The following is a 25,503-nucleotide window of genomic DNA, read 5'->3' on the forward strand; positions in this document are numbered from 1 at the left end:
TAAATTTCAATCAATGAATCCTCAGCATTCTCTCTCGCAGCTGTAGCTTCTTAAAGCGACAGAGCACTACAAGCTCACAACTCCTTGATTAAAATAAGATGCAAGATCCTTCGTTGTAACGGAACCTTTTTGAAGCCAACTTCCAAGGCCTGATTTTATCGGCAACATCTAATCTTTGTTGATTTAAAATCCCAAACACGTTACCAGCTGCAAACTCTTTGTTCTTTACCTGGGGTTGAGGTGATAACAATATAAAATTCTCATAGTTATTCCAAATTCCTCCAGGTTACGCTTAAAATTTCCACATTAAACTGGCTCCAATAAATCCACAATTATAAACTAAAATAGACACGAGTTTCTGGGCGATTTAAAAACAAGTTAAAAACAAGATGCCATAGGAAAGATAGAACAGGAGGAAAGAAAGGGGGGGGGGGGAGTTGCACTTTTGATTCAGGAAAACATCATGGCAGTACTGAGAGGGGATATATCCGAGGGTTCGCCCACTGATCAAAAGGGGTGAACTGAGAAATAAGAAGGGGGAAATCACTTTGATAGGGTTGTACTATAGGCCCCCAAATAGTCGGTGGGAAATTGAGGAGCAAACATGTAAGGAGATTACAGATAGTTCCAAGAAAAATAGGGTGGTAATAGTCGGGGACTTTAACTTTCCCAGCATTGACTGGGACAGACATAGTATTCGAGGCTTGGATGGAGAGAAATTTGTTGAGTGTATTCAGGAGGAATTTCTCATTCAGTATGTGGATGGCCCGACTAGAGAGGGGCAAAACTTGACCTCCTCTTGGGAAATAAGGAAGGGCAGGTGACAGAAGTGTTTGTGAGGGATCACTTTGGGACCAGTGACCATAATTCCATTAGTTTTAAGATACCTATGGAAAATGATTGGTCAGGTCCAGAAGTTAAAATTCTAAATTAGGGCAAGGCCAATGTTGATGGTATCAGGCAGGAACTTTCGACAGTTAACTGGGGGAGTCTGTGGGAAGGCAAAGGGACGTCTGGTAAGTGGGAGGCTTTCAAAAGTGTTTTAACCAGGGTTCAGGGTAAGCACATTGCTCTTAGAGTGATGGGCAAGGCTGGTAGAAGTCGGGAACCCTGGATGACTCAAGTTATTGAGGCCCTGGTCAAGAAGAAGGAGGCACATGACATGCATAGGCAGCTGGGATCAAGTGGATCCCTTGAAGAGTATAGAGGGTGTCGGAGTAGAGTTAAGAGAGAAATCAGGAGGGCAAAAAGGGGACACGAGATTGTTTTGGCAGATAAGGCAAAGGAGAATCCAAAGAGGTTCTACAAATACATAAAGGGCAAAAGAGCAACTAGGGAGAGAGTAGGACCTCTTAAGGATCAACAAGGTCATCTATGTGTGGGTCCACAAGAGATGGGCGAGATCCTAAGTGAATATTTCTCATCAGTATTCACTGTTCAGAAAGGCATGGATGTTAAGGAACTTGGGGAAATAAATAGTGATGTCTTGAGAAATGTACTTACAACAGAGAAGGAGGTGCTGGAAGTCTTAAAGTGCATCAAGGTAGATAAATCCCCGGGACCTGATGAAGTGTATCCCAGGATACTGTGGGAGGCTCGGGAGGAAATTGCAAGTCCCCGAGCAGAGATATTTGAATCATCAATAGTCACAGGTGAGGTGCCTGAAGATTGGCAAGTGGCAAATGTTGTGCCTTTGTTTAAGGAAGGCTGTCAGGGGTAAGTTTTTCACTCAGAGGGTGGTGGGTGAGTGGGATCGGCAGCCGTCAGTGGTGGTGGAGGCAAACTCGATCGGGTCTTTTAAGAGACTTCTGGATGAGCACATGAGATTTAATAGGATTGAGGGTTATAGGTAAGCCTATATATAAGCCTAGGTAGGTAGGGACATGACCGGCGCAACTTGTGGGCCGAAGGGCCTGTTTGTGCTGTATTTTTTCTGTGTTCTATGTTCTATGAAAAGCCTGGGAACTACAGGCCGGTGAGCCTCACATCTATAGTGGGTAAGTTGTTAGAAGGTATTTTGAGACACAGGATCTACAGGCATTTAGAGACACAAGGATTGATTAGGGACAGTCAGCATGGCTTTGTGAGTGGAAAATCATGTCTCACAAATTTGGTTGAGTTTTTTGAAGGGGTAACCAAGAAGGTCGATAAGGGAAGTGCAGGTGATGCTGTCTACATGGACTTTAGCAAGACCTTTGACAAGGTACCATATGGTAGGTTGTTGCATAAGGTTAAATCTCATGGGATCCAGGGTGAGGTAGCCAAATGGATACAAAATTGGCTTGATGACAGAATGTGGAGATGCCGGCGTTGGACTGGGGTAAGCACAGTAAGAAGTCTCACAACACCAGGTTAAAGTCCAACAGGTTTATTTGGTAGCAAATACCATAAGCTTTCGGAGCGATGCCCCTTCGTCAGATGGAGTGGATATCTGTTCTCCAACAGTGCACAGAGACACAGAAATCAAGTTACAGAATAGTAATTAGAATGTAAATCTCTACAGCCAGCCAGGTCTTCAAGGTACAGATAATGTGGGTGGAGGGAACATTAAACACAGGTTAAAGAGATGTGTATTGTCTCCAGACAGAACAGCTAGTAAGATTCTGCAAGATCAGGGGGAAAGCTGTGGGGGTTACTGATAATGTGACATAAATCCAACATCCCGGTTGAGGCCGTCCTCATGTGTGCGGAACTTGGCTATCAGTTTCTGCTCAGCGACTCTGCGCTGTCGTGTGTCGTGAAGGCCGCCTTGGAGAACGCTTACCTGAAGATCCAAGGCTGAATGCCCGTGACTGCTGAAGTGCTCATGTAGGTTGTAGAAAGTTTTTTTCAAACTGGAGGCCTGTGACCAGTGGTATGTCTCAGGGATCACTGCTGGGTCCACTGTTATTTATATATTATATGATTTGGATATATATATATTATTGGATATTGGATATGTATTATATGACATGAATATATTAATGATTTGGATTGGATTGTAGGAGGCATGGTTAGTAAGTTTTCAGATGACACCAAGATTGGTGGCATAGTGGACAGTGAAGAAGGTTATCTCCAATTGCAACAGGATCTTGATCAGTTGGGCCAGTGGCCTGACGAATGGCAGATGGAGTTTAATTTAGCTAAATGCGAGGTGATGCATTTTGGTTGATCGAACTAGGGCAGGACTTACTCAGTTAATGGTTGGGCATTGGGGAGAGTTAAAGATCAAAGAGATCTAGGGGTACAGGTCCATAGCTCCTTGAAAGTGGAGTCACAGGTGGACAGAGTGGTGAAGGAGGCATTCGGCATGCTTGGTTTCATTGGTCAGAACATTGAATACAGGAGTTGGGACGTCTTGTTGAAGTTGTACAAGACATTGGTAAGGCCACACTTGGAATACTGTGTACAGTTCTGGTCACTCTATTATAGAAAGGATATTATTAAACTAGAAGGAGTGCAGAAAAGATTTACTAGGATGCTACCGGGACTTGATGGTTTGAGTTATAAGGCTGGATAGACTGGGACATTTTTCCCTGGAGCGTAAGAGGCTTAGGGATGACCTTCTAGAGGTCGATAAAATAATGAGGGGCACAGGTCAGCTAGATAGTCAATATCTTTTCCCAAAGGTAGGGGGGTCTAAAACTAGAGAGCATAGCTTTAAAGTGAGAGGGGAGAGATACAAAAGGGTCCAGAGGGACATTTCTTTCAAACAGAGGGTGGTGAGTGTCTGGAAGAAGCTGCCAGAGGTAATAGTAGAGGCGGGTACAATTTTAAAAAGTATTTGGACAGTTACATGGGTAAGATGGGTGTAGAGGGATATGGGAAATTGGGACTAGCTTAGGGGTTAAAAAAGGGGCAGCATGGACAAGTTGGGCCAAAGGGCCTGTTTCCATGCTGTAAACCTCTATGACTAAATCAACTGTCTGCTGAAAGGGTTAACTTTTCTACAGAATCTAAAGGGGTGGGGAGTGAGCAGAAAACACTTGGCACACAGTTACGTCACTTTACGTAATTTTAAAAAACTTCTCTAACAACAAAACAAAGTTGATTTTAAACTTCATCTATTAATTCTTTTGTTCTCTTCCTCAACCTAATTATTTTTATTTGATCAGTTTTTGTTAGGGATGGGTAACTTCTGTTCTTTATAAACTGGTTCACTCATTTTGTTAATTCTACATGGGCTCGGAGAATCAGAACCCAGACTTTATTATCCTTATCCTTTTTCTCCTTTTGCCACCACTCCCTCTGTTTTGCGGGAGGATTGTGGGGATTCCAATCAGACCAAATCATTTCATCATAAAAGTAAAATACTGCGGATGCTGGAATCTGAAACAAGTGAGAGCGGAGAGATACAAAAGGGTCCAGAGGGGCAATTTTTCACTCAGGTGGTGGTGAGTGTCTGGAACGAGTTGCCAGAGGCAGTGGTAGAGGCGGGTACAATTCTGTCTTTTAAAAAGCATTTAGACAGTTACATGGTAAGATGGGTATAGAGGGATATGGGCCAAATACGGGCAATTGGGACTAGCTTAGTGGTAAAAACTGAGCGGCATGGACAAGTTGGGCCGAAGGACCTGTTTCCATGTTGTAAACCTCTATACCTCGATAACTTCCTAACACCCTGTCACTCTGTGATCCTTGTGAAATCTGAAACCAGGTATTCGTAACAAGACTCAAAGAGCATCAGCCCACTGGAGGCAAAGTCATGAGACCGGCCAGTCCAGCAGAAAGAAACCCTCCGACCCTCCCCATTGACCAACTGTGAGAATGAACAAAATGCAGTCCTGGGTGTAATTGAGAGCAGAAACAATAACAGCAGAATCCAACCCCTGGAATCACTCGTGAACTTGTTGGTGCCTCAGCAGGTGGGATGAAACTCTGAATCCCTTCCCACACTGAGAGCAGGTGAACGGCCTCTCCCCACTGTGAACTTGCTGGTGTGCCTTTAGGTTGGATAACCGACTGAATCTCTTCTCACACTGAGAGCAGGTGAATGGCCTCTCCCCAGTGTGAACTCGCTGGTGTGTCTGCTGGTGGGATAACTGAGTGAATCCCTTCCCACACTGAGAGCAGATGAATGGCCTCTCCCCAGTGTGAGCTCGCTGGTGTGTCCGCAGGGCAGATGACTGATTAAACCTCTTCCCACACTGAGTGCAGGTGAATGGTTTCTCCCCAGTGTGAACTCGCTGGTGTGTTCGCAAGCTGGATAAGTCAGTGAATCCCTTCTCACACACAGAGCAGATGAATGGCCTCTCTCCAGAGTGAACTCGCTGGTGCGTCTGCAGGCTGGACGAATGACTGAATCCCTTCCCACACTGAGAGCAGGTGAACGGTTTCTCCCCAGTGTGAATTCGCTGGTGTGTCCGCAGGCTGGACGAATGACTGAATCCCTCCCCACACTGAGAGCAGGTGAATGGCCTCTCCCCAGTGTGAACTCGCTGGTGTGTCTGCAGGTTGGATGAATTACTGAATCCCTTCCCACACTGAGAGCAGGTGAATGGCCTCTCCCCAGTGTGAACTCGTTGGTGTATCTGCAGTGCAGACAACTGACTGAATAGCTTCCCACACTGAGGGCAAGTGAATGGCCTCTCTCCAGTGTGAACTCGCTGGTGTGTCTGCAGGCTGGATAACTGAGTGAATCCCTTCCCACACTGAGAGCAGGTGAACGGCCTCTCACCAGTGTGAATGCACTGGTGTATCCGCAGGTGGGATGACTGAGTGAATTCCTTCCCACACTGAGGGCAGATGAAGGGTCTCTCTCCAGTGTGAACTCGCTCATGTGCCCGCAGGCCGGATAACTGACTGAATCCCTCCCCACACTGAGGACACATCAATGGTCTCTCCCCAGTGTGAACTCGCTGGTGTGTCTGCAGGTGGGATGACAGAGTGAATCCATTTCCACACTGAGAGCAGATGAACGGCCTCTCCCCAGTGTGGCTACGCCAATGAGCTTCCAGCAGAGAGGGGGCTCTGTATCCCTTCCCACAGTCCGCACATTTCCATGGTTTCTCCATGGTGCAGGTGTCCTTGCCTCTCTCTTGGGTGGACAATCAGTTGAAGCCTCGTCGACACACAGAACACGAGTACAGTCTCTACCCGCTGTGAATGGTGTGATATTTATTCAGGCTGCGTTACTGGTTAAAGCTCAGTGCACTCACTCGCGTGTGGCAGTGTGTTGGTGCTTTTTCAGTCACACTGATGTTTGAACTCTATTCAAATTGATAGACCGGACAATAATTTCTCCTTCTGGATTCAAAGTCTGATGATATTGAGGTCCCATGGAATATGACTCTGTCAGATCTAGACGTGACGTTTGAGATTTCAGCCTGTGATTCCTCTTTTGATAACCTGTAAAACGAGTTTACAAAATTCACCACTGTCAGTACAGGATAGAAATTCAGAACAATTCTAGTTTAGAACCATAGAAAATTACAGCTCAGAAACAGGCCTTTTGGCCCTTGTCTGTGCCGAACCATTTTTTGCCTAGTCCCACTGACCTGCACTTGGACCATATCCCTCCAGACCCCTCTCATCCATGAACCCATCCAAGTTTTTCTTAAATGTTAAAAGTGACCCTGCATTTACCACTTTAGCCGGCAGCGCATTCCACACTCCCACCACTCTCTGCGTGAAGAAGCCCCCCCTAATATTCCCTTTAAACTTTTCTCCTTTCACCCTTAACCCATGCCCTCTGGTTTTTTTCTCCCCTCGCCTCAGCGGAAAAAGCCTGCTTGCATTCACTCTATCTATACCCATCAAAATCTTATACACCTCTATCAAATCTCCCCTCAATCTTCTATGCTCCAGGGAATAAAGTCCCAACCTATTCAATCTCTCTCTGTAACTCAGCTTCTCAAGTCCCGGCAACATCCTTGTGAACCTCCTCTGCACTCTTTCAACCTTATTTACATCCTTCCTGTAACTCGGTGACCAAGACTGTACACAATACTCTGAATTCGGCCTCACCAATGCCTTATATAACCTTACCATAACACTCCAACTTTTATACTCAACTTTTCTACTTTCTCTGGAACATTCTTTCCCCTCTCATTCCTCAAAAGCTGTGAATCTCCATCCCACACACTCTCCCTCCATTCTCATTCAGAAACAGGGGCCAGTTGGAGGACCAGAGTCCTTCCGGTCCTCCAACTCTTCCCATTGGTCAACACCTCAGTATTATGGCCCGGGGGCGGTGGGAGTTCCACCGCACATGAGCAGCGTCCCTTACCCTTGGACATGCGCAGTCCCGGGCCGCCCTGGGAAGGGGAACATTCTGAGGTGTTGACCAATGGGAACTCTGGAGGACAGGAAGTACTCTGCTCCTCCAGCCAATCAGAGCTCCCCATTGTCTGAATGCGGAAGTTGGACAATGAGCTTGTTCAGCTGCTCATTCCTGCCCAGCAAAGCTGCTGCTGCTTCTCTCTCTCTGAATGAAGAATGAGCTTCTGACAGACTCAACCTTCCCCGTCTCCAACATCTGTGAGTAAAACACTTTCTTTTCTTCCCCTTTCCATTCCTTTTCTCATTCTGGGGGGAATTGGGGACTTGCAGCAACTGGAGGGAAAGGAAGTGAATCCAGTCTGTATGTTCCACAGATTTTTAGTCCACTCATATAGATATATATCTGTCTGACTACCTGCATAGAGATTTTCAGCTCTCTGTGTCCAAGACAGGACAGGAAGAACTCTCACAACACCAGGTTAAAGTCCAACAGGTTTATTTGGCTGCACTAGCTTTCGGAGCCCCAAGCCCCTTCTTCAGGTCTCACCTGCTTGGGGCTCCAAAAGCTAGTGCTGCCAAATAAACCTGTTGGACTTTAACCTGGTGTTGTGAGACTTCATACTGTGCTTACCCCAGTCCAACGCCGGCATCTCCACATCCAGGACAGGAAGCAGTGAGCATGGATCTGTCAATCAGCACCGACAGGAGAATTGGGAGGGTGAATATTAGACACAGCAGAGTGAGAATGGAGGGAGAGTGTGTGGGATGGAGATTTACAGCTCTTGGGGAATGAGAGAGGAAAGAATGTTCCATAGAAACTAGAATTGTCTGTTCTGAATTTCTATCCTGTACTGACTGTGATAACCTTTGTAAACTCCTTTTACAGGATATCAGAAGGTGAGGATTTTACAGACAGAAATCTCAAACCAAACATCACATCAACATCTAACAGAGTCACTCAATTCATCGGGACCTGAATGAGATCGGCCTTTGAATCCAGAAGGAGAAATGCTTCTCTGTTCTGTCAGCTTTCGCAGTCTTTAAACATCAGTGTGACTGGAACAGGACTGACGCGCACACAAAATCAACTGAGATTTTCCCATGCATTGACTGGAAAGAGCTTCCCAGTTACACAGCCTGAAAAAATATTGCATCATCACAGCAGAGGACTATAATCTTGTTCTGTGTGAGACTTCAACTGTTGTCAAACCTGGAGGAACACAAGGATACCCGCACCATGGAGAAACCGTGGAAATGTGGGGACTGTGGGAAGGGTTGTAAAACCCCCTCTGAGCTGCAAACTCATCGATGTATTCACACTGGAGAGAAGCCGTACACCTGTTGTGTGTGTGGGAAGGGATTCACTCGGTTATATCATCTGCAGCGACATCGACTGGTTCACACTGGAGAAAGAGCGTTCATCTGCTTTGAGTGTGGGAACGGATTCGCTCATTTACCCGATCTGCAGAGACACCAGCGTGTTCACACTGGAGAGAGACCATTCACCTGCTTGGTGTGTGGGAAAGGATTTATGCAGTTATCCAACCTGTCGAAACACAAAGTCACTCACAGCAATGAGAAACCCTTTAAATGCTCTGATTGTGGAAGTGGTTTCAAAAGCTCTCGGGAACTGATGATCCACCAGCGCATTCACACTGGGGAGAGACCGTTCAGCTGCTCTCACTGCGCAAAGAAATTTAGAACATCATCCCACCAGCGGGAGCACCAACGAATTCACACCAGGGAGAGACCGTTCACCTGCTCTGTGTGTGGGAAGGGATTCACTCATTCATCCACCCTGCTGAGTCACAATCTCACTCATACCCAGGAGAGACCCTTTAAATGCTCTGACTGTGGAAATGGTTTCAAAAGTTCTCGGGATCTGATGTCCCACCAGCGCATTCACACTGAGGAGAGACCATTCAGCTGTTCTCTCTGCACAAAGAAATTTAGAACGTCATCCAACCTGAGGGAACACCAGCGAGTTCACACTGGGGAGAGACCGTTCACCTGCTGTGTGTGTGGGAAGGGATTCACTCAGTCATCCAGCCTGCTGAGACACCAGCGAGTTCACAAGTGATGACAGGGGTTGGATTCTGCTGTTCTTGCTGCTGTTAATCACATCCAGGACTGAACCGTGTTCATTCTGACAGTAGGTAAAGTGGGAGGGTCGGACGGTTTCTTTCTGCTGGACTGGCCGGTCTCACAACTTTGCTTCCAGTGGGCTGATGCTCTTTGAGCCTGGGAGAGCACATTTCCACTGATATGATCCACAAAAGCTGATGAAGGACATTTATTTAATCCTGGATAGTAAATAGTGTTTTTTCCTACCACTGCAGTTAGATCTGAAATAAACACAGAAAGGACTGCAAAAATGCATTAGGTCTGGCAACATTTATGGAGAGAGAAACAGTGTTAATATTTCACACTACTGGATTGGGAATCAATCTGGTAAATCTCCTCTGAACTGCTTCCATGGTATTTATAAAATGGGGTAAGAAGTTTAACAACACCAGGTTAAAGTCCAACAGGTTTATTTGGTAGCAAAAGCCACACAAGCTTTCGAGGCTCTGAGCCCCTTCTTCAGGTGAGTGGGAATTCTGTTCACAAACAGAACTTATAAGACACAGACTCAATTTACATGAATAATGGTTGGAATGCGAATACTTACAACTAATCCAGTCTTTAAGAAACAAAACAATGGGAGTGGAGAGAGCATCAAGACAGGCTAAAAAATTTATAAAATGGGACAGCACGGCAGCACAGTGGTTAGCACTGCTGCCTCACAACGCCAAGGACGCAGGTTCAATTCCAGCCCGGGTCACTGTCTGTTTGCACATTCTCCCCGGGTCTGTGGGGGTTTCCTCCGGGTGCTCCGGTTTCCTCCCACAGTCCAAAGATGTGTGGGTTAGGTTGATTGGCCATGCTAAATTGACCTTTAGTGTCAGGCGGACTGGCTGGAGTAAATGCATGTGGTTATGGGAATAGGGCCTGGGTGGGATGGTGTTTGGTACAGACTCGATGGACAGAACGGCCTCTGTCTGTACTGTAGGGATTCTCCAATCCTTTGTTTAATAGGAGACAAAAACTGCAGCCCCTATTCAAGATGCAGTTCCAGCAACGCCCTGTATAACTGAAGCATAACATCTTTACTTCAATGTTTAATTTCTCTCGTAATAAAGGATTGCATTCCATATGTAAGAATTTTGATTTGTTTGAACTAAGATTTATGGGTTCACTTGTTTACAACAACCTCCCTAATCATAACTCACCCAGGTTCCAGTGACTTAACCATGTGGCAAGAAAGAACACTTTAAATGGTGAATTCAGAAAGTTTATTCACCATTAAAAATGTAACAAGTCAGAAAGATTTAAAAAAGCAAAGTATCGATCAACGGTAAAGGAGAAAGCTTAACTTTAAATTCTCTCCATTCCTCTCAGACCAGGACATGGAGTGGTGGCACTGAAAACACGGATAACTTGTAAAATCAACAGCTCCCAACACCTCTCTGTAGGACACAGTGGTTCGCACTGCTGCCTCACAGCGCCAGAGACCCGGGTTTGAGTCCCGGCTTGGGTCACTGTCTGTGCAGAGTCTGTATATTCCCCCTGTCTGTGTGGGTTTTCTCCCACAGACCGAAGGACTTGCTGGTTAGGTACATTGAGCATGCTAAATTCTCCCTCAGTTTACCCGAACAGGTGCCAGAGTGGCAACTGGGGGATTTTCAGAGTAACTTCATTGCAGTGTGAATGTGTGACACTAATAAATAAACTTTAAAAAACCTTGAACTTTTAAAACCTTTTGCCAAATTGGTTTCTTGAATCCCCTTTTTTATACTTTCAAAATGTAGAAAGCCCAGCTCAGCCAATTGTTGGGAATTAGCCAATTGGTCTATAACTTGTCAATAATGAAACTGGTTTGGTTTTTAGCTAGTTGCACACATTGTCTGAAATTTAAGACTATTCTTTCTCTCAACTGATATCTCTTTGCTTGGGTGGTAGCCTGAGTGTTGACCAATAATTGGTTAACATCAGCCATTCAATGTTGAGACATCTTGATCAGGAGCCGATTCATTCCCTCCAGTCAATGTTAACAATGTTTTAAAGTTTATTTATTAATGTCACAAGTAGGCTGACATTAACACTGCAATGAAGTTACTGGGAAAATCCCCCTCGTCGCAACACTCCGGCATCTGTTCAGGTACACAGAGAATTTAGCATAGTCAATCCACCTAACTCGCACGTCTTTTGGACTGTGGGAACAAACAGGAGCACCCGGAGGAAACCCACGCAGACACGGGGAGAATGTGCAGACTCCACAGTGTCACCCAAGCCGGGAATCGAACCCAGGTTCCTGGCACTGTGAGGCAGCAGTGCTAACCACTGTGGCACCGTGCCACGCTAACAAGTCTTGTTATCTGTTTTTTTCTATTCTGTTGGCCTCAGAAGGGAACATTTTATAATTCCCACAGCATTTTAAACATTCTTTATAATTCTAAACGTTATAAACTTTTGTGTTCAAATTTACGTTTCCATCCTAACATCTGTATTGATGAATCATTTATTCTTTAATTGTCTCTCAATTCAGGCTGTCTATTTAACTAATCTCCTGCTTTACAATTGTGGGAACTTCAGTCCACAGATAAGGTCGTCAAATGCATTGTTAAAAGCAGGATGTTCTTTATATAAATAAATAACAACGTTTAAAAATCATTGGCAAACTAAAGGAAACAGGAGCATTGGAACCAGCCTGGACTTGCAGACTGAAACCCCACCCAAAGCCCGCACGTGCTCAGAAGGGAGAGAGGCTGAGAAGAACACTCTGTAACACTTCTCCTCCCCTTAAATTTCAATCCCCCATCAGGACACAAATACAACAAAGTAATGTCTTTAACAATACGGAAGTCTGTCAGGAGCTTTGTGGTTGCATTGCGACCTGTACAATACCACTGGTAAATCTTGTAATTGTGTTTCTGGAATGGGTGATGAAGAGGTAGTTTGAGAATCTGTACATGAACATTCCTCTTCCACTCCCACAGCAGAGTCAACTGGCAAAGCTGGAACCATTTCCTGGTGAACATCCACAGCAGCATGACCCTCTGCCATGTTCTCAGTAATGGTTGGTGACTCTGAAACTGTTCCTGACTCGGGTTCACACCACAAGTGAATATGGTCTTGGTGGCTATGCTTAAAATTTCCACATTTAACTGGTTCCCATAAATCCTCAATTATAAAGCAAAATAGACATAAGTTTCCGGGCGATTTAAAAACAAATGAATTGTCTGCTGAAAGGGTGAACTTTTCTACAGAACCTAAAGGGGTGGGGAGTGAGCAGAAAACACTTGGCACACAGTTACGTCACTTTACATAATTTAAAAAATCTTCTCTAACAACAAAACAATCTTAATTTTAAACTTCATCTATTATTCTTTTTGTTTTCTTCCTCAACCGAATAATTTTAATTTGATCAGTTTTTGTTAGGGAGGGGTAACTTCTGTTCTTTATAAACTGGTTCACTCATTTTGTTAATTCTACATGGGCACCGAGAATCAGGACCCAGACTTTATCATCCTTATCCTTTTTCTCCTTTTACCACCACTCCCTCTGTTTTGCAGGAAGGTCGTGGGGATTCCAATCAGAACTAATCATTTTATCATAAAAGTAAAATTCTGCGGACGCTGGAATCTGAAACAAAAACAGAAAATGCTGGAAAATCTCAGCAGGTCTGACAGCATCTGTGGAGAGAGAATAGAGCCAATGTTTCCAGTCTGGATGTCCTTTCATCAGAGCTCTTCTGAAGTGTAATCCAGACTCAAAACATTGGCTCTATTCTCTTATCATTGTATTGATAAGATTCTCACTTTTAGTTTCCAAATAGCAGGTAAGAGACCTGTCCGGTCCCCACTCGAGCTCTGATTTTTCACTGGCCATGCTTGGGTAGGATTATAACCATTAGAATCTACTCTCAGATGTCTGCTTTTTCGTCCAGTGCTACTTGGAGTATACCGTCACTTCACCAACTATCAGGTCACAAATATATGATAAAATAATTTAAATAATGCCTGAGAACGCATTGAACTAACTACCTATCATAGTTTGTTGATTGGTCAGACCCCCTTTTTACAGATTCAAGTATCTCAGCCGCTGAACACCAGCCGGTCCTGGAATAAGTTTAATTCTAACTCATTCTGAGTAAATATTCTCACCAGGTCCTTTGTTGGGGCCCTGCTGAGCAGCTTTAATGGTCCGTGATTGCAGAAACTGAGCAGTCACAGGAATGTGGTCAAGATAGTCCAGTCCCATAATGCCTCACATTCAATCTGCAGTCCTTCAATTATAACAGAATATGTGGCTGTATGTAGCTGCCTCGGCCGTGGTCAACCCCAACACTGCCTTCTTGAACTGCTACAATGCCTGAGGTGTAAGTACACCCACAGTGCTGTTAGGGAGGGATTTCCAGCGACACATTCCAGACTTTCACTAACTGTTGGTGGATACCAGATTGATATATTCCATTCAACCACACCCAAGGTGAGTTATTCCAATTCCTTTATTGTCCAGGACAATATATTCACAATATCTTTAAAACAGAAATTAAACATTCCCATTTAATTTCAGGTATTAACATACTCTGTTAGTTTGTTCTTTATTGTCAATGTCAGGCTGGGGTTGTTCCTCTTGGAGCAAAGGAGGTTGAGGGGAGATTTGATGGAGGTGGACAAGATTCTGACAGGTTTAGATAAGGTGGACAAAGAAAAGCTGTTCCCATTCGCTGATGGGACAAGGAGGAGGGGGGTGCAGATTTTGGTTCAGAGATGTGGGATGGGGGGAGTGGGGGGGGCGATGTGAGGAAGAATATTTTGATGCAGTGAATGGTAATGACCTGGAACTCGCTGCCTACGAGGGTGGAGGAAGTGGAGACAATAAACAATTACAAAGGAAATTGGATGGGCATTTGGGGGGTTTCAAACAGAAATGCTGACTAAATATCTCTTAACCTCCGAGCACCAGCCACTGGAGGCAAAATCATGAGACCGGCCAGTCCAGCAGAAAGAAACCCTCCGACCCTCCCCATTGACCAACTGTGAGAATGAACAAAATGCAGTCCTGGATGTAATTGAGAGCAGAAACAACAACAGCAGAATCCAACGCCTGGAATCACTCGTGAACTTGTTGGTGTCTCAGCAGCTGGGATGAAACTCTGAATCCCTTCCCACACTGAGAGCAGGTGTACGGCCTCTCCCCAGTGTGAACTCGCTGGTGTGTCCGCAGGCTGGATGAGTTAGTGAATCCCTTCTCACACTTCGGGCAGGTGAACGGCCTCTCTCCGGTGTGAACTCGCTGGTGTGTCTGCAGGCTGGATAACTGAGTGAATCCCTTCCCACACACAGAGCAGGTGAATGGCCTCTCCCCAGTGTGAATTAGTTGGTGTGTCCGCAGTTCAGATGACTGAGTGAATCCCTTTCCACGCACACAGCAGCTGAACGGCCTCTCCCCAGTGTGACTGCGTCGATGAATTTCCAGCCGAGATGGGCACATGTATCCCTTCCCACAGTCCACACATTTCCATGCTTTCTCCATGGTTCGGGTCCTTGTGACTCTCCAGTTTAAATAATCAGTTAAATCTCACACAGACCACTTCAGAAGCTGACAGAACAGAGAAACATTTCCCCTTCTAGATTCAAAGGTCAGTGATATTCGGGTCCTGATGAATTGAGTAATTCTGTCAGATGTTGATGTGACATTTGGTTTGAGATTTCTGTCTGTAAATTCTCACCTTCTGATATTCTGTAAAAGGAATTTACAAAAGTCATCAGTGTCAGTACAGGATAGGAATTCAGAACAGACAATTCTAGTTTCGATGGAACATTCTTTTCTCTCTCATTCCCCAAAAGCTGTAAATCTCCATCCCACACACTCTCCCTCCATTCTCACTCTGCTGTATCTAATATTCACCCTCCCAATTCTCCTGAAGGTGCTGATTGAGGCTGATTGACAGATCCATGCTCACTGCTTCCTGTCCTGGACACAGAGAGCTGGAAATCTCCATGCAGGCTGCCAGACAGGTACATGTCTATATGACGGGACCAAAAATGTATGGATTATATAGACTGGACTCACTTCCTTTCCCTTCAGTGGCGAAGGGCTGACAAGTCACCAGGACCCAATGAACTGAACGCTAGCTTTTTAATGGAAGTTGCTGAAGAGATTGTGGAGAATTTTGTTGAAATTTTTCGTAACTTGCTAGATTCCTGGAGAGTATCAGAAGATTGGCAATCAGCCAATGTGACTCCCTTGGTCAAAAAGGGAGAAAGGCAGAAGGCAGGGAACTATAGGCCAGTTAATTTAACATCTATTATTGGCAAGACGCTGGAGTCAATAATCAAAGAGCAAATAGCTAATCATTTAGGAAAGCTGAATATAATCAAACCTTGTCAACATGGTTCTATGAAAGATAAATTATGTTTGACAAATTTGTTTGAATTGTTTGAGGATATAAGAAGGAAGATAGATCGAGATAAATCTGTAGTTTCTTTAGATATGGCGCCATGGCAGCACAGTGGTTAGCACTGCTGCCTCACAGTGCCAGGGACCTGCGTTCAATCCCGGCCTTGGGGGTGACAGTCTGTGTGGAGTATGCGCATTCTCTCCATGTTGGTGTTGATTTCTGAGTTCTCCAGGTTCTTCCCACAGTCCAAAGATGTGCAGGTTAGATTGAATGACCATGCTAAATTGACCCTTCGTGTCCCAATAGATGTGGATTAGTGGGGTAAAAATGTAGGGCTACAGGGATAGGGCCTGGGAAAGATGAGTCGAGCGTTGGGGGAAGATGCAATAAAGTCACCCCTCTGTCTTCAAAACCTGACAAATGGAGTTTAAAGTGGGGAAGTGTGAGGTCATGTATTTCAGTAGAAGGAATCAACAGGAAGATTATCTAAATGGGGAGAGGCTGCCGGTGAGTGAAGTACAGCGGGATCTTGGTGTTCTTGTGCATGAATCACAAAAAGCTAGCAGACAGGTCCCACACAAGGTGAGGAGGAAAATGGCATTTTGGCTTTTATTGCAAAGGGGTTGGAGTTTAAAAACAGGGAGGTTTTGTCGCAACTGTACAGTGTGTTGGTGATCCCTCACCTGGGATAATGCATACAGTTTTGATCCCCTTACCTAAACAAGGATATAGTAATATTGGACATAGTCCAAAGGAAATTCACCAGGCTAATTCCTGGGATAGGAGGGTTGTCCTATCAAGAGGGAGTAAATTGTCAAGGTCTGTGTTCCTTGAAGTTTTGAAGACAAAGGAGTTATTGAAAAATATAAGATCCTGAGGGGGCTTGACAGGGTAGATGGTGAGATATTTTCATGAGTGGGAGAGTCTCAAACAAAATAAAGGGTCAGTCATTTAAAACTGAGGTGTGCAGAAATTTCTTCTCACAGAGGATGATGAAGCTCTGGAATTCTCTGCCCCAAAGGGTGGTGGAGGCTGGATCGTTAGAAGTATTTAAAGTGGAGGTGGATAAATATTTGATAGATCGGGGAATACAGGGCTATGGGGAAATGGCACAGAAAAGGAGTTGAAACCGGCATAAGTCAGCCATGATCAGATTGAATGGCGGGACAGGCTTCAAGGGCCTGGTGGCCACTCCTGCTTCTATTTCTCGTGATCAGTTGCTGCAAGTCAACAATTTCTCCCAGAATGAGAAAATAAATGGAAAGGGTGAGAAAAGAAAGTGTTTTACTCACAGATGTTGAAGACGGGAGGAAGTTTGAGTCTGTCTGAAGCTCAATGTTCATTCAGAGAGAGAGAAGCAGCAGCAGCTTTGCCGGGCAGGAATGAACAGCTGAACAAGCTCATTGTCCACTTCCGCATTCAGGCAATGGGGAAGCTCTGATTGGATGGACGACCCGGGTACGTCCGGTCCTCCAGAGTTCCCATTGGTCAATCCCCCGCAGACAGACAATGAGGGGCGGAGCCTCACGTGGGGGTGGGCGGGACTTTGCCCTCCAGTAGGGCTGAGCTGTTGTCCAATGGGAAAGGCTGGAATGGACAGACAATGGTCAGTGCGCCGGCTTTGTCCCGGGCCCCGCCCCACACCCGCACATGCGCATTCCCCCAAAACCTGCACATGCGCACCTCTGATTCACTTCCGCTCACCAGCTCCGGCCAATGGGAAGACTTGGAGGACCGGAAGGACCCTGGTCCTCCAGCCAATCAGAGCGCGGGCTTTGTGTGAATGAAGATTGAGCTTCAGACAGACTCTAACTTCCTCCTGTCTCAACCTAAAAGAGGTCAACATCTGTGAGTAAAACACTTTCTTTTCTCATTCTGGGGGAAATTGGAGACTTGCAACAACTGAAGGGAAAGGAAGTGAATCCAGGGAGAGTGCAGACTCAGGAAAGGTTGGCCCAGGACTCTCTCTCTCTTAAAGAAATTTAAGAGAAACATAGAAGATAGGAGCAGGAGGAAGCCATTTGGCCCTTCGAGCCTGCTCTGCCATTCATTAAGATCATGGATGATCATCCAACTCAATAGTCTAATCCTGCTTTCTCCCCATAACCTTTGATCCCATTCACCCCAAGTGCTATATCGAGCCGCTTTTGAATACATTCAATGTTTTGGCATCAATTACTTCCTGTGGTAATAAATTCCAGAGGCTCACCACTCTTTGGGTGAAGAAATGTCTCCTCACCTCCGTCCTAAATGGTCTACCCTGAATCCTCAGACTGTGACCCTTGGTTCTGGACTCCCCCACCATCAGAAACATCCTCCCTGCATCTATCCTGTCTGGACCTGTTAGAATTTTATAAGTCTCTATGAGATCCCCCCTCATTCATCTGAACTCCAACGAAAACCATCCTAACCTCGTCAGTCTCTCCTCATACATCAGTCCCGCGATCCCCTGAATCAGCCTGGTGAACATCCTTTGATCCCTCAGTTTGACACATTTATTTGTCTGGCGAACAGATGGTCTCTTTCCTAATGTTCACAATTAAAGGGCATCTTTCCCCAGGAGATGGCTGACATTTAAGGGGACAGTAAATTAATATAGGACAGAGATATGTCTAGTGTTGTTATATGGTACAGATTAGATATATTATTTATGTTTCTGTAAAAAAATGCATTTATTATTATTTCTTGTCTTGTAATATAATGCTGTAGCGATCTTATACATTTCCAGTCATAAAGTCATTACAGCACAGAAGGAGTCCGTTCGGAAACTCAAGTCCATGCCGACATTCTGTATAACTTTCCAGTCCCATTCCCACTCTATATCCCCGTTCTCCTGAAAGTTTGTTTCCTTCAAGTGCCCATCCACTTTCATTTTTAAATAGAATCCATAGACTTGTAATATGGAACTGTAGTTATGTTATATATTTCCAGACATCTCTTCCCTCAGAGGGTTGTTAGTCTTTTGGATTTGTCTTCCACAGGGACCAGTGGAGGCTGAGGGTCATTGAACATATTCCAGGATGAGTTGGACTGATTTTTGACTGACAAGGGTGTTAATGCTTATGGCGACCAGACAAGAAGATGGAGCAAAAGCTGAGATGTGGGGGGATTTCTTCACTCAAGGATGTGGTGAAGCTTTGGAATTCTCAACTGTTGAGGACAGTGAAGCCTCAGTCATCAAGTATTTTCAGGGGAGAGATTGATTGGTTTCTAGATATTGAGAATATCAAGGGATATGGGTTTAGTGTGGGGAGAATGATGCTGAGGTAGATGAGCCAATGATCTCATTGAATGGTTTAAAAGGCTCAATGGGCCAAATGGCCGACTGCAGCTCCTATTTGTTATGGTCTCTGTGTCCAGGACAGGAAGCAGTGAGCATGGATCTGTCAATCAGCCTCAATCAGCACCTTCAGGAGAATTGGGAGGGTGAATATTAGGAACAGCAGAGTGAGAATGGAGGGACAGTGTCTGGGATGGAGATTTACAGCTTTTGGAGAATGAGAGGGGAAAGAATATTCCATAGAAACTAGAATTGTCTGTTCTGAATTTCTATCCTGTACTGACACTGATGACTTTTGCAAACTCATTTTGCAGGATATTGAAAGAGGAATCACAGACCGAAATCTCAACCGTCACGTCTAGATCCGACAGAGTCATGTTCCTTGGGATCTGAATATCATTGGCCTTTGAATCTCGAAGGAGAAATAATTGTCTGATCTGTCGATTTGAATAGATTTCAAATGTATGTGTGACTGGAAAAGCAGCAACACACTGCCACACTCGAGTGAGAGTGTTCCAGTGCACTGACTAAAGGGCTTTAACCAGTTACACAGCCTGAATAAATATCACACCATTCACAGTGGGGAGAGACTATACTCGTGTTGTGTGTGAACGAGGCTTTAACTGATTGTCCAAACAAGACAGAGGCAAGGACACCTGTACCATGGAGAAACCATGGAAATGTGCGGACTGTGGGAAGAGTTACAGATCCCCATCTCTGCTGGATGCTCATCGGCGCAGCCACACTGGGGAGAGGCCATTCATCTGCTCTCAGTGTGGGAAGGGATTCACTCTGTCATCCAGCCTGCAGAGACACCGGCGAGTTCACACTGGGGAGAGGCCGTTCACCTGCTCTCAGTGTGGGAAGGGATTCACTCGGTTATCTACTCTGCAGACACACCAGCGCATTCATACTGGGGAGAGGCCATTCATCTGCTCTCAGTGTGGGGAGGGATTCACTCAGTCATCCAACCTGCAGAGACACCAACGAGGTCACACTGGGGAGAAGCCATTCATCTGCTCTGTGTGTGGGGAGGGATTTACTGAGTCTTCCAACCTGCAGAGGCACCAGCGAGTTCACACTGGGGAGAGGCCATTCACCTGCTCTGTGTGTGGGAAGGGATTCACTCAGTTATCCGATCTGCTGACACATCAGCGAATTCACACTGGGGAGAGGCCGTTCACCTGCTCTCAGTGTGGGAAGAGATTTGCTCGGTCATCCAGCTGGTGGAGACACCAGCGAGTTCACACTGGGGAGAGGCCGTTTACCTGCTCTCAGTGTGGGAAGGGATTCAGAGTTTCATTCTTGCTGCTGAGACACCAGCAAGTTCACGAGTGATTCCAGGGGTTGGATTCTGCTGTTATTGTTTCTGCTCTCAATTACATCCAGAACTGCATTTTGTTCATTCTCACAGTTGGTCAATGGGGAGGGTCGGAGGGTTTCTTTCTGCTGGACTGGCCGGTCTCATGACTTTGCCTCCAGTGGGCTGATGCTCTTTGAGTCTTGTTGCGAATACCTGGTTTCAGATTTCACAAGGATCACAGAGTGACCGGGTGTTAGGAAGTTCAGAGATATTTAGTCAGCATTTCTGTTTGAAACCTCCCAAATGCCCATCCAATTTCCTTTGTAATTGTTTATTGTCTCCACTTCCTCCTCCCTCGTAGGCAGCAAGTTCCAGGTCATTACCATTCACTGGATCAAAATATTCTTCCTCACATCCACCCCCCCACTCTGCATCTCTGACCCAAAACCTTAAATCTGTGTCTCCCTCGTCCTTGTCCCGTCAGCTAATAGGAACAGCTTTTCTTTGTCGACCTTATCTAAACCTGTCAGAATCTTTTCCACCTTTGTCAAAATCTCCCCTCAACCTCCTTTGCTCCAAGGGGAACAACCCCAGTCTGACATTGACAATAAAGAACAAACTAACAGAATATGTTACTGCCTGAAATCAAATGGGAATGTTTAATTTCTGTTTTAAAGATATTGTGAATATATTGTCCTGGACAATAAAGGAATTGGAATAACTCACCTTGGGTGTGGTTGAATGGAATATATCAATCTGGTATCCACCTACAGTTTAGTGAAAGTCTAGAATTGGAGCTGGAAATCCCTCCCTAACAGCACTGTGGGTGTACTTACACCTCAGGCAATGTAGCAGTTCAGGAAGGCAGTGTTGGGGTCGACCATGGCCAAGGCAGCTACATACAGCCACATATTCTGTTATAATTGAAGGACTGCAGATTGAATGTGAGGCATTATGGGACTGGACTATCTTGACCACATTCCTGTGACTGCTCAGTTTCTGCAATCACGGACCATTAAAGCTGCTCAGCAGGGCCCCTCTTATCAGCACACAGGCAGCTGCACTGAGTAACCGACTGCTAACGGAATAGGCTGGGATGTGGTGGAGATCAGAAAGTCCTGAGTATAGTGAGTCATTGTGATGTCACAAGGTCAGTTGTTATAAGGTGTCTGGTCCACATGATGAGATGGTCCAGAGCTGTCCATGAGCTGATCACACAGCCACATGATGCCTAATTGTTAGCTTGATTGGATATGTCTCTAATCGATTCATATTGTGATTAGTTTGGAACCAGCCGGAATGGGCTGCAGTAAATGGATAAGAATGTGTGATTTTCTATTTTCAGGGTAGAGGTTGCATGGTGAGACCAGCGACCTGCTCCCCGCCGCTGTAAAATAAAGACCATTTGATGATTGGAACAGACCTGGGTGTCGAGCAATTTGTCTTCAATCATTCTTCACTAACTCGGCCAAGTTTTATACCGTAAGATATATGAGCAGAATTAGGCCATTCGGCCCATCAGGTCTGCTCCACCATTCAATCATGGCTGATAAGTATCTGAACCCCATTCTCCCACCTTTTCCCTGTAACCTTTGATCCCCTTACCAATCAAGAACCTCTATCTCTGTCTTAAATCCACTCGATGTCCTGGCCTCCACAGCCATCAATGGCAATGAATTCCATCGATTCACCACCCTCTGGCTGAAGAAATTCCTCCTCATTTTGGTCCTAAAGGGTTGTCTCTTTATTCTGAGGCTGTGCCCTCAGATCCCAGTCTTTCTTACTAATGGAAACATCTTCCCCATGTCCGCTCTGTCCAGGTCTTGCAGTATTCTGTGAGTATTCATATTGTTGGTTCATTGTTTTTCAGGGGCGGGTAATGAATGTGTTCAATATATACTGACATATATTTTCTTTTAATCTATCCTGGGAGAATGTTTTAAAACTTCTGGTTTATTCTACAAGCAGTGCTATTTCGCGGAAGAATGCATCTCAGGGGACCACCAGCAGGATAATTACCCATTTCAGCCATGCAGTTGTTTATCTCAATGGACTTTAATGGACTTGTGTCTGTTGAAAGGAGGTGCCCTGGGGTTTTGCTAAAAGGATTGGAATGTGGGTTCAGGAATGCTGGGTCTTGTGATGATGGGGTTAATGGGAGGAGTGAGGCGAGGTTTGGAGTTTGGCTGGAGTTCTGGTTGAAGATGTGTGTTTCTGGAAGCTGCTCTGAAACTCCCTTTCTCTCTGAAAGCTCCTAGATTGTCTGCATGTATTGTAGCCAGTATGTTGGTAGCATAATGGACAGTGAAGAAGGTTATCTAGGATTGCAATGGGATCTTGATCAAATGGGCCAGTGGGCTGATGAATGGCAGATGGAGTTTAATTTAGATAAATGTGAGGTGATCAAACCAGGGCAGGGTTTACTCAGTTAACGGTAGGGCATTGGGGAGAGTTATAGAACAAAGAGATCTAGAGGTACAGGTTCATAGCTCCTTGAAAGTGGAGTCACAGGTGGACAGAGTGGTGAAGAAGATATTTGGCATGCTTGGTTTCATTGGTCAGAACATTGAATACAGGAGTTGGGACGTCTTATTGGAGTTGTACAAGACATTGGTAAGGCCACACTTTGAATACTGTGTACAGTTCAGATCAACCTATTATAGAAAGGATATTATTAAAGTAGAAAGAATGCAGAAAAGATTTACTAGGATGCTACCGGGACTTGATGATTTGAGTTATAAGGAGAGGTTGGATAGACTGGGTCTTTTTTCTCTGGAATGTAGGAGGCTTAGGGGTGAACTTATAGAAGTCTATAGAATAATGAGGGGCATGGATCAGCTAGATAGTCAATATCTTTTTCCAAAGGTAGGGGAGTCTAAATCTAGAGGGCATAGGTTTAAGGTGGGAGGGGAGAGAGGCAACTTTTTCACACAGAAGGTGATGAGTGTCTGGAACAAGCTGCCAGAGGTAGTAGTAGAGACAGGCACAATTTTGTCTTTTAAAAAACATTTAGACAGTTACATGTGTAAGGTGGGTATAGAGAGATATGGGCCAAACGTGGGCAATTAGGACTAGCTTGGTGGTTAAAAAAATAAGGGCGCCATGGACAGGTTGAGCCGAAGACACTGTTTCCATGCTGTAAACCTCAATGACTCTATGATCTGTGTTTGTTAACTGTATCTAAAGTGGGATTTGAACCTCTGAATGGATGTTGCTAAGTTAGAAATTAAATTGTTTCCTTTCATTTTAAGTATTGTTCAGCTGTTAATTGTTTACGTTGTTAGTGTTGTATTTAAACAGTTGTGAATAAAGTTTATTTTAATATTTTAAAAATCCCTATTTTCTCATCACTCCTGGAGCAAAGTCTCCTCTCCTCACATTTTCCCCAAAAAGATAAATGTTGGTGTCTCGTCTGGCTTCCTAATATAACTTGGAGTTCCGGCCTGGTATCCTAACAATGGTTACAGAGTGACCAAGGCTGGGAACTAAATATTAAGACCATAAGACATAGGAGCGGAAGTAAGGCCATTCGGCCCATCGAGTCCACTCCACCATTCAATCATGGTTGATTTCAACTCCATTTACCCGCTCTCTCCCCATAGCCCTTAATTCCTCGAGAAATCAAGAATTTATCAATTTCTGTCTTGAAGACGCTCAACGTCTCGGCCTCCACAGCCCTCTGTGGCAATGAATTCCACAGACCCACCACTCTCTGGCTGAAGAAATTTCTCCTCATCTCTGTTCTAAAGTGACTCCCTTTTATTCTAAGGCTGTGCCCCCGCGTCCTAGTCTCCCCTGTTAATGGAAACAACTTCCCTACGTCCATCCTATCTAAGCCGTTCATTATCTTGTAAGTTTCTATCAGATCTCCCCTCAACCTCCTAAACTCCAATGAATATAATCCCACGATCCTCAGACGTTCATCGTATGTCAGGCCTACCATTCCTGGGATCATCCGTGTGAATCTCCGCTGGACCCGCTCCAGTGCCAGTATGTCCTTCCTGAGGTGTGGGGCCCAAAATTGCTCACAGTACTCCAAATGGGGCCTAACCAGTGCTTTATAAAGCCTCAGAAGTACATCCCTGCTTTTGTATTCCAAGCCTCTTGAGATAAATGACAACATTACATTTGCTTTCTTAATTACGGACTCAACCTGCAAGTTTACCTTTAGAGAATCCTGGACTAGGACTCCCAAGTCCCTTTGCACTTTAGCATTATGAATTTTGTCACCGTTTAGAAAATAGTCCATGCCTCTATTCTTTTTTCCAAAGTGTACGACCTCGCACTTGCCCACGTTGAATTTCATCAGCCACTTCTTGGACCACTCTCCTAAACTGTCTAAATCTTTCTGCAGCCTCCCCACCTCCTCAATACTACCTGCCCCTCCACCTATCTTTGTATCATCGGCAAACTTGGCCAGAATGCTCCCAGTCCCGTCATCTAGATCGTTAATATATAAAGAGAACAGCTGTGGCCCCAACACTGAACCCTGCGGGACACCACTTGTCACCGGTTGCCATTCTGAGAAAGAACCTTTTATCCCAACTCTCTGCCTTCTGTCTGACAGCCAATCGTCAATCCATGTTAGTACCTTGCCTCGAATACCATGGGCCCTTATTTTACTCAGCAGTCTCCCGTGAGGCACCTTGTCAAAGGCCTTTTGGAAGTCAAGATAGATAACATCCATTGGCTCTCCTTGGTCTAACCTATTTGTTATCTCTTCAAAGAACTCTAACAGGTTTGTCAGGCACGACCTCCCCTTACTAAATCCATGCTGACTTGTCTTAATCCGACCCTGCACTTCCAAGAATTTAGAAATCTCATCCTTAACGATGGATTCTAGAATTTTGCCAACAACTGAGGTTAGGCTAATTGGCCTATAATTTTCCATCTTTTTTCTTGTTCCCTTCTTGAACAGTGGGGTTACAACAGCGATTTTCCAATCCTCTGGGACTTTCCCTGACTCCAGTGACTTTTGAAAGATCATAACTAACGCCTCCACTATTTCTTCAGCTATCTCCTTTAGAACTCTAGGATGTAGCCCATCTGGGCCCGGAGATTTATCAATTTTCAGACCTTTTAGTTTCTCTAGCACTTTCTCCTTTGTGATGGCAACCATATTCAACTCTGCCCCCTGACTTTCCTGAATTGTTGGGATATTACTCATGTCTTCTACTGTGAAGACTGACGCAAAGTACTTATTAAGTTCCTCAGCTATTTCCTTGTCTCCCATCACTAGATTACCAGCGTCATTTTGGAGCGGCCCAATGT

At 45.0% G+C, this 25,503-nt stretch overlaps 3 protein-coding genes across 3 annotated transcripts in view; 2 read left to right on the forward strand and 1 right to left on the reverse strand.

Moving 5' to 3' along the window:
* Window positions 1-25,503, forward strand: part of LOC144482887 (uncharacterized) — a 124,207-nt gene that overhangs the window by 39,518 nt on the left and 59,186 nt on the right. The window contains exons 3-4 of the mRNA XM_078201723.1: window positions 19,623-20,143; window positions 22,414-22,423. Of these exons, the coding sequence (XP_078057849.1) occupies window positions 19,623-20,143; window positions 22,414-22,423 (531 nt within the window). The remainder of the gene's footprint in view (window positions 1-19,622; window positions 20,144-22,413; window positions 22,424-25,503) is intronic.
* On the forward strand, window positions 7,340-10,395 carry LOC144482911 (uncharacterized). Its single transcript, XM_078201768.1, has 2 exons — window positions 7,340-7,458; window positions 8,087-10,395. The coding sequence occupies exon 2, from the start codon at window positions 8,438-8,440 to the stop codon at window positions 9,278-9,280; it is 843 nt and encodes a 280-aa protein (XP_078057894.1). The 5' UTR covers window positions 7,340-7,458; window positions 8,087-8,437; the 3' UTR covers window positions 9,281-10,395.
* LOC144482920 (uncharacterized) lies at window positions 13,667-14,933 on the reverse strand. The gene has a single exon (XM_078201780.1). The coding sequence runs from the start codon at window positions 14,779-14,781 to the stop codon at window positions 14,359-14,361; it is 423 nt and encodes a 140-aa protein (XP_078057906.1). The 5' UTR covers window positions 14,782-14,933; the 3' UTR covers window positions 13,667-14,358.

The sequence above is a fragment of the Mustelus asterias genome, unplaced genomic scaffold (assembly GCF_964213995.1).
Source record: "Mustelus asterias unplaced genomic scaffold, sMusAst1.hap1.1 HAP1_SCAFFOLD_43, whole genome shotgun sequence".
In the NCBI taxonomy this organism is placed as follows: domain Eukaryota; kingdom Metazoa; phylum Chordata; class Chondrichthyes; order Carcharhiniformes; family Triakidae; genus Mustelus; species Mustelus asterias.